This window comes from Ipomoea nil, unplaced genomic scaffold, assembly GCF_001879475.1.
Source record: "Ipomoea nil cultivar Tokyo-kokei standard unplaced genomic scaffold, Asagao_1.1 scaffold0382, whole genome shotgun sequence".
Taxonomy (NCBI): Eukaryota; Viridiplantae; Streptophyta; class Magnoliopsida; order Solanales; family Convolvulaceae; genus Ipomoea; species Ipomoea nil.
Genome location: NW_017616810.1, coordinates 1,507,225 through 1,519,470, shown reverse-complemented (window position 1 = coordinate 1,519,470; position 12,246 = coordinate 1,507,225). Strand labels below are relative to the sequence as shown.

General features: G+C 35.8%; 2 protein-coding genes across 2 annotated transcripts; one reads left to right on the top strand and one right to left on the bottom strand.

Moving 5' to 3' along the window:
• Positions 1-4,299: 4,299 nt before the first annotated feature.
• LOC109171954 (chaperone protein DnaJ) lies at positions 4,300-8,500 on the top strand. Its single transcript, XM_019321068.1, has 3 exons — positions 4,300-4,674; positions 7,909-8,058; positions 8,170-8,500. Exons 1-3 carry the CDS (start codon positions 4,477-4,479, stop codon positions 8,260-8,262), a joined length of 441 nt encoding a protein of 146 aa, XP_019176613.1. The 5' UTR covers positions 4,300-4,476; the 3' UTR covers positions 8,263-8,500.
• A 908-nt stretch (positions 8,501-9,408) lies between these two features.
• On the bottom strand, positions 9,409-12,125 carry LOC109171953. The gene is made up of 5 exons (XM_019321067.1): positions 11,897-12,125; positions 11,706-11,801; positions 11,125-11,250; positions 10,399-10,438; positions 9,409-9,740 (listed from the first exon to the last, which is right to left on the bottom strand). Exons 1-5 carry the CDS (start codon positions 12,026-12,028, stop codon positions 9,667-9,669), a joined length of 468 nt encoding a protein of 155 aa, XP_019176612.1. The 5' UTR covers positions 12,029-12,125; the 3' UTR covers positions 9,409-9,666.
• Between the last annotated feature and the right edge of the window lie 121 nt (positions 12,126-12,246).

Genomic DNA, 12,246 nt, shown 5'->3' with positions numbered 1-12,246 from the left:
GATATTAATATTCACCTGCTTTTTGACGAATGACGGTGGAGATAAGATTCTAAATTATGTGCTCTTTATCTTTTCCATTTCTTTTGAAAATTAAATTCTCGAAAAATGAGTCATTAATTATTCATATTTATCAATTTTAGTACCAACCTCCCACTTTAACAATTTACATTTATCAATTTCATCATCGATTTCTAATTTAACTATCAAATGATTTCTTGATTATTAATTTTGTTTTAAATTTAGTCATTTAGTAAATTATTAAATTTAAATAATTTTGTTCTAACGGTGGCAGAGATGTTTTTTTTTTTATAAATAATTATTTTTAAAAATTATTTTAAATTTGAAATGACCTATTAGAAACTAATAAATTAGACTAATTGTATTAAGATTGATTAGTTTAAGAATTCAATTATATATTTTTTCAGTTTAATAGCTTAATTGCATTTTGATGTGTGATTATATGACTTATTTGACCCTTATTCATAAAAAAAAAAATTAACATTTAGATGGACAAAGTAAATTGACTAAATTCATAAACTTAAATTTTGAATCAATAAATACTCCGTAATACATATATATTTTAATACAATTTCTCATTTGAAATTTTAACTTTTATTTAAGTTTTTTAAATTAATTTTTTTTATTATTGTATTAATGTTAAAACTCTAATTAAAATATACTCCGTATAAAGATTATCAAAGAAAAACTATTTGTATTGATTAAATATGGGTAATTCTATTTGCACCACCCTATTTACTATTTACACCACCCTATTTAATAGGTATGATAACTTTGTAGGTGGTGCAAATAAAAAAGTCAACATCATTAAATGTGGTTAGATATTAATATTTATTATTCCATTTTTTTATCCTCAAAATCTTTAAAAAAAAAAAAAAGAAAAAAAAAAAAAGAAAGAAAGAAGATAACCCACCCGTCACCTTCTCCGGTGAGAAGGCGACGGACTGCCTTCTCACCGGAGAAGGCAGCAAAGTTAAAAAAAAAAAAAAAAAAAAAAAAATCCGTCACCTTCTCCGGTGAGAAGGCAGCCGGAGAAGGCAACTGGGCTGCCTTCTCCGGCGAGAAGGCGACCCACTGGGCTGCCTTCTCACCGGAGAAGGCGATGGTTGCTTCTTCGTTTTTTTTTTTTTTTTTTTTTTTTTTTTTTTTTTTTTAAGAATTAAATTTTGATCTCATAAATGCAGTTTTAATAGGGTGGTGCAAATAGCATTTTGACCACCCATTAGGCTATTTGCACCACTCATATATTTATTATAATTTACCACCTTTTTACATTTTCAATGATACTTTACACCATATTTGGTCAAAGGTGGTGCAAATAGCAACACCCTTAAATATATAACCATTTTGAAATAAAATATCTACTTAGTTTAATGCGATTTTTTAGAAATTTATGCGAGATAATAAATTTCCTTATCATAAAAAAAGTATCATTTTCTAATAGTTATAACATTTATGTGTTTTTAAAATTCATTTCAATAATTTGATATTGCTATTTTTTTTTTTTTTTTGTTGGACATCTTTTAATCGCAGATTGTGTGTATTTATATCTAATGTCAATATAAATTCCAATTTAAGATATCATTAAACTTTACAAATAGCACTATATAATATAATCATTCACTATAGAAATTCTCTTTTTAGAGTGAATAAGCCTCAAAGGGTGGCACTAGGGATGTGCATAATTCGATGAAGAATCGGTTAATTAACGGAATTGAACAAATTTGATTAATTATTTTTTAATCAAAATATTTCAGTTCAGATTACATATTTTTAAATTTTGTGATTAATGGCTAATAAAGTTTGAAAGTTGTTGGTTAACCGAATTACAGAGTTTTTTGCACTTTTAGTCTCACAACTATAGTGGCACTGGCAGAATTGACCCACGACTTTTGAACCTTGCAATTTTAGTCCACGACTATTGATTCTTTTGCAAAAATGGTCCTTCCGGCCACTTTTCCGTCAAAATTTCACCGGAAAAAAAAATTCTCTATTTTTAGTCGGGTTAAAATTGACATTTTACTTATCTCAAAAAATTAAAAGAAAAAATTGATATTTGACTACATACAATATTACTGGGCTACATACTACTGCCCCAGGCAGCGGAGTACATGTACCACTCCAATGCTGCTGCCGGATAACCCAACTAACCCGGGAAACGCCACGGCCACTCCGCCGCTTACTGACAGCCCTGCCTGCTCCAGGAACTCCGCCGCCTGGGGCAGTAGTATATATTGTATGTAGTCAAATATCAATTTTTTTCTTTTAATTTTTTGAGACAAGTAAAATGGCAATTTTAACCCGGGGCTAAAAATGGAATTTTTTTTTTTCCGGTGAAATTTTGACGGAAAAGTGACCGAAAAGACCATTTTTGCAAAAAAATCAATAGTCGTGGACTAAAATTGCAAGGTTCAAAAGTCGTGGATCAATTCTGCCAGTACCACTATAGTCATGGGACTAAAAGTGCAAAAAACTCCCGAATTACATGTGTAAATATATGTTTTTTTTTAATAATTTATAAACAATACTATTATTGATGTAATGACTATTTTGTGGTATGAAATTATGAACTTACAAATTTTAAGAGTTTTTTAAATTGGATTAAAATATTTCGATTAACCAATTAAATAACTGTTTTTTTTGTTCAATTAATTCGAAAATATAAATTTATGTTCAGTTAACGTTTAAAACATTCAAAATCGATTAATTCGGTTCGGCTCTTAACCGAATGAACACCCGTATGTGGCATGATGGTAAACATGATACAAGATTTATTTGCCCTATGAGACTAGTTAAGTTGTAGACCACTCGACCTAAATTCGCAACTCCAGCAACAAAGGTGAGGGTTCTACTAGGGCTCGCAAAGCTATAGTTTGTGCTTTTGGGATTCCCAAGTTGACAGAAGTGTGAAAATGATGAATTCCTTGCGTGCATAGTCAACGACAAATATTTACTGAGGTGTTGTTTGGACGACTTGCAATTTTACCTTCTTTGATGATTGTGCAAGCATCAAATTGGAAAATGCTACCCCTATTCTCAAATTATATTCTCAACTTTTACTTTAACCAAATGTTGAATTTTTTATTGGACAAAGAAAAATGAATGAACCAAATCATGACCCACCAATCCCACATATTTTTATTAAGTAATCAAAACATGACACATAATATAAAGTAAAGAAAAAACGAATTAGAAAATGAGAATCCATGTATTACGGATTAGTAGTTGAAAACCCAATATATTCTTTTTTTTTTTCTTGAAAGCTACTGGCTCTATTACATTGTAGTATCTGTTCATATACTTTCTCAATCTACTGAAACACAAAGAACCAATAACGTCTCCACTGAGGCTTGAACTCATAATCTTCCAAATGGAAGTCCAACCCGGGTACCATTAGACCACATAGTCCTGGTAAAACCCAATATATTCAATTAACTATTATTCTATGAATCTTGGTTCATACATTTATATGGATCACAAATAAAAAGTACATTAATTAAGTATTGAAAATATATTTCGTATTATTTTATATACTATCAAATAATACACAATGTACACCCTGTATATAAATAATATACTTTTAAGTTTTAATACTCGTATAATAAAAATATACCTTATATTTAGAGTCAATTTCATTTTTGGTCCTACTGTTATAGAGGCATTTCCAATTTTAGTCCACCTTAATCTTTTTTGCCACTTTACAACCATTGTTATTGAATGTGTTTCACTTTTAGTCCATCGTTAATATTTCCATCAAGAGACCGTATAATTCAAGGGTATTTTGGTTTTTTTTTTATGTTTGTCTCTTCGCTTTTAATCCAGGCGCTTCGTCCTCCTCTTCCGATATTCGAAGATGGCTCTTCGAACAACGAGAGTCAGAAGTCAAAGCTACATCTTTTCGTTCGTTCCAACATGGGCCGGCGAGGTTTCTTAGGTTTTAGGTTTAATGTTCTCATTCCTTTAGTCAAACATAGTCTTGGATGAGAAGAAATGTCAAAATACCCCTAGATTACACGACCTCTTGATGGAAATACTAACGATGGGACTAAAAGTGGAACACATTCAATAATAGTAGTTATAAAGTGGCAAAAAAAAATTAAACTGGACTAAAATTAAAAACGCCCCTATAACAATAGGTCCAAAAATTCTCTTATATTTACAGCTATGTGGCACGTAACAAAAATTGGCATTCAAATATTCAATTGCCGGTTTCCCGTCACCTACGAAAAACAAACAAAACACAAATAAGCAAACTGTGGACCAAGTGGCACGCAGCTTGGTCAAATTCTATCTCTAATAAACTTTGCTGCCTTCGAAAAATCGCCGGAAGTTTCATCGAAAACCTGTCTGCTCCACACGAAACCAAACAACCCCACACCTCTCCTCTCATTCCCACGCAAAGTATCTTCAAAGAAAACCAAGAAAGATTCAGAAAGAAAGTGAACAAAAGAGAGGAAAATGTTGAGTAGCAGCAGCAGTTGTTGCAGACCCATAATTTCCCCAGTTTCGAGCAGTAACGTTGTTGAAAATAAATTCCCGTCGGCGAGAAGACGGGTGGCTTTGATTCGCCATGGCGCTTGTGTGGTGAGGGCTTCTGCTGTGGAGAGCTCCTCCAACTTTGCTCAGCGCATGGAACGAGCATGGTTGATTTCTCAGGTATGTCCTCTATGTGTTTGATTTTTTTCCCCCATTTTGTTTTTTTCGAATCCTTCTTTCGTGTTCATTATATTTGTTTACTGGCGTGAATCTTGTGAGATGCAGAGGAAAATTTTGGATGCAAATTTTGAATGGCAATCCACTGAATGTGTTTGTCAGTAATCAGTACTCCATTTCACTTCTGTAGTTCTGTATATGTATACTTTAAAGGGTTTGAAGTTTGAACCAATCCATTTGATGGGGCTTCTCATCTAAATAATTTTGGGCACTTCTGTTTTTGTTTTTGGCACTTAGAACTATTCCCAAGTGATTTAGTGATACTATGTTGCCCATTTGGGCTTTGCCATTCAGAGGTTAGGGATTGAAAAACAATGGGTGCCCTTATACCTGAATTTGTTTCTAGTGATGCAAATCTCTCATGGAATGATCATAAATGGAAGAAATGATAGCCCATCACTGAATTACACTGCTCTCTTCGATAGGACATCCTGGTGTAGAATGAAGGAGTCCCTCCCATAGAAGTCAGGGTAATGCCCACGTAGTTAGCAAAGTAGTTCTGGATAGCTGATTCAGATGTAATCTGGGCTGAACAAGAGCTAAAAGTCGGGACATGGCACATCACATAAATGACAGTCACAGATTGCTGGAAATCTGCTCTCAACATTGGATTAGGGCGGTGTTGACTGGACAAGCACTTCCAGAGCATCAAGGGAGTCATTACCAGATGGGGAAATAAATATACAGGGTTTAAAATGATATAATGGGAATGAATGCTGCAAAAAGGATAATAGATTAGAAGAATGGGAGAGACTTTATTTTTGTGCTTGATCATTCTAGTTAGGCAAAGAAAAATGACAGTTTTTGATATGATGATTAAGGGAATATCTTTATTATTCGAACTGATTTATTATCTTTACTATTAGAATTAATTTATTTCCTTTAGAGATAGCAAATAATTAGGGTAAGGATCTTTAATGATTCTCCTTTCATTTTTATGTTTTTGTTAGTCTTCCTTTCATTTTTATGTTTTACAGTCTTTGTAACCTCTTATATAAAGGGGATTTTCATTCTAATAAAATAACAAGCAAGAAAGAAGTTAAGTTAAAATCAAGAGGTGGGAAAACTCTCAAAACATTCCTATTATCTTTGTTCCTTAAATTTATCTCTCAACATAGACAACCCCAATAACCCTAATCGCCCTTTGACGCGTGCTTTCGCCCGAGAACATAACATTTTGGTTCCGTTGCCGGACGTCAATATGGGCGATATCAAGAAACTCCATGACGAGGTCCGAGCTATCCAGGCATCCATCGAAAAGCTGGAACTCCTTCCTGCAGCTGTGGACTCTCTAACCGAAATAGTAGCCAATCTCTCCCAAATGGTGCACTCTTTCTTCACATCGCAGGCCACCACTTCCACAACTGTGACAGCCTCTCATGGCAACCAAGCCACTCCGGAGACCGCACTGCCGCAGCCAGCTGCTCCCATTCCTGCTACACGATTCACCAGATTGGAGTTCCCCACTTTTGATGGCAAAGGGGACCCTCTTGTTTGGCTCCATCGCTGTGAGTTGTTCTTTGATAAATCACCACATTCTGATCATGAGAATGTTACCACAGCAGCGTATTATCTGTTCGATAGCGCCCAACTGTGGTACAAACATCGCATGCAGGATGGTGAACAATTTTCTTGGAATCAATTCAAAGATGCATGCACCCTCCCGTTTTGGACCACCCCGGAGCATCAACCCGTTAGGTGAACTGGCAAACCTCAAACAACATGGTCGGGATTAGACGAATTCATAGATGATTTCCAGACCCTCCTTGCTAGAGCTGACAACGTCCTTTATTCTCAACAAGTCAATCTCTGTTCACAGCCGGCCTTGATGAGGTTCTACGTATAGATGTTGAAAGGATGCGGCCAGTTTCTCTTGATGAGGCCATTAACATAGCACGAGATTATGCTCGTAAAGGCTTCCTGCTTCACAATGCACCTCCCGACAAACTTTCCCATCCCAAACACCCCCTAGTTGTGCCATAACAGTGCGGGTTGATGCTCCGGGGTGGTCCAAAACGGAGGGTGCATGCATCTTTGAATTGATTCCAAGAAAATTGTTGACCATCCTGCATGCGACGTTTGTACCACAGTTGGGCGCTATCGAACAGATAATACGCTGCTGTGGCAACCTTCTCATGATCAGAATGTGGTGATTTATCAAAGAACAACTCACAGCGATGGAGCCAAACAAGAGGGTCCCCTTTGCCATCAAAAGTGGGGAACTCCAATCTGGTGAATCGTGTAGCAGGAATGGGAGCAGCTGGCTGCGGCAGAGCGGTCTCCGGAGTGGCTTGGTTGCCATGAGAGGCTGTCACAGTTGTGGAAGTGGTGGCCTGCGATGTGGAGAAAGAGTGCACCATCTAGGAGAGATTGGCTACTATTTCGGTTAGAGAGTCCACAGCTGCAGGAAGGAGTTCAGCTTTTCGATGGATGCCTGGATAGCTCGGACCTCGTCCTGGAGTTTCTTGATGTCGCCCATATTGACGTCCGGCAATGGAACCAAAATGTTATGTTCTCGGGCAAAAGCACGTCACAGGGCGATTAGGGTTATTGGGGATGTCTATGTTGAGAGATAAATTTAAGGAACAAAGATAATAGGAACGTTTTGAGAGTTTTCCCACCTCTTGATTTTAACTTAACTTCTTTCTTGCTTGTTATTTTATTAGAATGAAAATCCCCTTTATATAAAGGGTTACAAAGACTAGTAAAACGGAAAGGAAGACTAACTAAAACATAAAAAAGGAAAGGAGAATCATTAAAGCCCCTTATCCTAATTATTTGCTATCTCTATAGGAAATAAATCAATTCTAATAGTAAAGATAATAAAGGGGGGGGGGGGGGGGGTGTTGAGGGGGGTAATGAGGAAAACCCACAACCATTATCCGAGGGTATGCACTGGGTAAACCTCGCCTTGTGATCCTAGCTGGCAAAAGACCACAAGGAGGCAAACCAGCCTAAGTTGACCAGCTCAAACGGTCGTTCCCGTTGGCTGGGGTTGCCCCGACAGTTTTCTTTTTGTTCTTTATGTTGGTTGAAAAGTGGACAAAGTAAGCTGTCAAGTCACATTATACACACACACTATAAAGGCGCATATACTTTGATCAAAAGGAACTGTCATTTACTTTTTGTCCTTTTTCTTGATTATGTGAATGATTACTATTTTCTCAATGTACGCAGCAACCAAGGCCTGTTATTTGTTCTTCTTGTGACTCAAATGGTTTTGTCGACTGCAAATGGTGCAGTGGTACTGGCTTCTTCATTCTCGGTGACAACATGCTCTGCCAAGTCCCATCCAAGAACACCAGCTGTGTCATCTGTACTGGCAAGGTGATTACACCAAGATCTTTATTCATTTGTTGCCAATTAATCTAAATTATATATCTGAACAAATATTTCCAGTAATGAACCACTAAGAGTTTTGTTTCCCGTGTTTTTTAGGGCTCTGTGTGTTGCACAGATTGTAAAGGAACAGGTTTTCGTGCAAAGTGGCTGGGAGACCCTCCGATCTCCAACACACCAATTTCCAAGTAGCGAAAAACTTTTATCAAATCCACAGGGAAGAAACTGCTTCGACTGATAAAGACTCCCATGTATGTCTCTGTTTTGAGAACCCGAGTTTCTTGATCAACTCCATAGCAGGTTTCTTTAAGACATCTTACACAATATACTTGTAGACTTCATACACACATGCACATGTTTTTGTTTCATAGTTTTGAAGTAAATGTGATTTTCAGTTCATTCAATCTCCATTGACACTGCTTGTTTGGCAGATCTTATAAGTCATTCATTGTGAATAATTTATAATTAATTCCAACTTATTTGTTACACAAAGAAATTATATTATTTAATCTATTATCTCTATAATCTAATTAAATAAACTTGACCAAACAGGGACATTATTGTTGCTGTCTTTGCTTGGAAGATCCATAATGGTTTTGGTCTATGCTAGATAATATTTGTTTGATTGAACCATTCTATGACCCCCCACCCCCCACCCACCCACCACAATACTCAAGACCAAAATGTCATTTGGTATAACAATGTTCACATAATAATATTTATATGATCTGTCCACACAGAATTTCACTTATTTGTTGGTGGAGCATATTAATGTTAACTTAATATGAAGGTAAAACTCAAAATAATCAATAATTACTTACTAAAATTTAAAGAAATTATAATTGCAGATTTGCACTTCTGCAGTAATACTCAGAATAAGGCAACCCAAGTTTATGTACAATCTTAGATATTGTCTGGTCAAATAATTCCCTTGTTTTTCTTTTCTGTGTTTTACTTCATAATATCATAATTTCTTAAATTTCCGGGTTCAAATCCATCTTGTCTCTTTACTCTCATCAATTGTCGGGCCAAAATGGTCCTACAATTGATAGGAATAAAGAGACAAGATTACTAAATGAATGATTAATTGTAACAAATAAATAAAAGTCAAGTATGTAATATTTCTTGGTCATACAATTGATAGGAATAAAGAGACAAGATGACTAAATGAATGATTAATTGTAACAAACAAATAAAAGTATGTAATATACTAATATGACAAAATTAAAACAGAACTAAAATGTGACAATATTACAATAGTCGAAAACTAAAAGTGAAATTTGCTCTAAATTTAAAGATAATGTTTCCTAATGCATATAATTGAAAAGAGAAGAGATATGAGACCTCACACAAACTGTAAACTGCATTAGCATTTGATGCAATTTTGGAGCAAAACATGTTTAAAGCTAGGAACAAATTTACAATAGTGATTCAATTTTAGAGTATCCATGATCTTCAATGCTCCATAATAGCTACACTTTCCAAACTAAACAAGGATGAAAACCCTTCTTTTAAAAGAAGCCACCAGCCTTGCCAAACTAGACATTATGTCTACTCTATAGTCTATACCACCTGAGAACTCATGAAAACCTCTGCTCAGTTCCCCGGCACAATTGCTGAAAAGAGAAGATGGTTGATATCCTCAGAAACCGCCTCCTGATCTTCATCATCTGCAGATTGGAAATTATGAGGATTAACGAAGGAATTAAGAGGTAATCTATGATCTATCTCAAGTGCAGTTTACCAGCAAACTGAAAAGCAAAGGACAAAAATGATAAAGAACAGTACGTTGATTCCTGATTGTGGGCTAATGGGGAAGAAGAGGATGCAAAAATGAAGTCTAGTTCGATGGAATATCTTCAGTATGTGTCAAAGCAATCCATTAACAAACATATTTAAACCATTTATACGAGCCATGGTACCAAATTAATAATAAGAGCACCATAATATCTGCAACGAGTATATACCATGTTTCGTTTTTGTTGCAGACATGATGTAACTCAAAATTCCAGAACATACTAAAGCAGATCTTATTTCATATAGACGAGTTCAGAAAAAATTGAAGCTAGTTTAACATCAAACTTCCATTGGATCAAAGGTGAACAAGTAATTTCTCCTATTGTATAACCTTACACGACCTGTTATTTGAAAAAAGAGATGGCCATGGAAGTTCAGTTGCTTTGATTGGCATTAGCATACCAAAGAAATATGAAATTCATGTGGGATATATAAAAATACAAAAAATCAATTTGCTGGACTCCTAATGGAAATGTAAGATACATGATTCCATTTTTCATTTTGTCAAACCTTCAGCAGATAAAAACATACCTGCTCCCGCTCTTACTTGAGCTGTCCATTCATCAATTACCTACATATCAAGAGATTAAAAAGTATTTGTTAACTACCTGCGTATCAAGAGATTAACAATGGCCTACAACACTACGAGAAAGAGAAAGAGAGAGAACTAAACTTCCCAAAAATGCAGCAGGAGAAAGAAAATTACATTATTACAGGATGAAAATATGTAGCAAGGCTAACAAATACCATGGCAAAGCACTTTTGGCCAGGGCATCATATCTTGAAACCTTGCCACTCATAATAAATTTTGGTTGCTTGCTGGCAAATGGTGCAAGTTCTCTAAACACCACTTGGAAAATAGACAACCTTGTAACTAAACTCCAGATCACGTGTTTAATTGATATTAGAAAACAAGTTAAATTTCATTCATTTCTTCTATTATCAGGTAGGTCACCAGTCAAAAAAAGACTAGATTGGTACTCATAATAAAGTAAAATGTAGAGGATAAGTAGATGTGAGAATAATTTCCCGTTCAAGAGGACTAGAAGAGAAGTCATTGCAACTACTTTCAGAATGTTTACACATGCCAATAGAATGTGAAAATCCAAATCTCTTATAGGGACCCACAAGGCGAGATGCTCCAGAAGCTGTGAGTTATATGCTCATTAACTTTTTGGAGGTAGGATTAGGGAGCAAATAGTGCAGCAATGTGAATCTTTCAAATTCAATGCGATTATGATGCAATAACCTAATTACCTGGTTGAAATTAGCAAATTCTGGATCATTACTGTCATCAATGACAGGTACACCTGCAGAAGCTTGAAGTTTTTGCAGCAATGACCGATTCCCGACTAGGGTAGTACTGGCTTTGTCAATTAAATCCTGTTAGCATCACCAGTGGGAACATTTTTAGTTTTAAACATAAACAGGTCAATTTGAGAAAATTGTGAAATTGTCTATTCTGCTATGGTAGCTGAAAAGTTTTGAGCTTTTGAAGAACTAATATGAGTCGAGTCGATTTCAACTTATTAAGGTTTGACCTTGAGCAATAAACTTCACTTCCCTCTTTTATCAAACCTATATTTGATTAATGTTCCAATCTTTCTTCACAACCAAAGAAAAAGCAAAAAATGAACCAAAAACCTTCATTCGGGTGTACTTCACACACACATTACACTTTAGCTTATCAAAATCATTTAAGTTTCCTGGCATTTTCAGATTTTCTCACCTGAACTCCAAAACTCCAAAACTAAATCCATTGCAGTTTCAATTTCCTCAATCAATGCAGAGAATATTCAAAGCAAGCACAAACTTTCTAATACTAACTGCAAGAATACCTGTTTGGCAGCTAGAAGCTCGCGACACTGCTCCTGTATGGACGCCAATTCTTCCTGAATCTTGTTGATCCGTGACACAAGCTTCATAGGGTTAGTCTGAAACAAGGAAATTTACGAATGAGAAGACAAAACCAGGCGGATCCATGTAGTAATTCATTAAGAATTTTAGGGAAATGAGATTCAATCCCTACGTTGTCGGAGTAGACTTGCTGGAACTCCTTCTCGAGCTTGAAGGAGACGAGATTAAGGTCGTGGTTTGCTTTGGTGAAGAGGCTCACCAACCCATCCACTGCTTGGTGATGATAATCATGGGGATGCCCCATCACTGTTGTTGGTTTATGGAGAGTGTAGAAATGTAAAATGGGCGATTTTTGAATTCTCGAGCGGGGAATATATATATATCCGCTCTTATTCGGTGTCGGGTTGAGGAGAGGGTCCGAGACCAACCGGGTGGGTAGGATTGCCCTTTTATTCATTTACTAGTTTTTTACCTACCCATTGTACGATTGGGATAATGTCCAAAACATTTTTAAAATAAGTA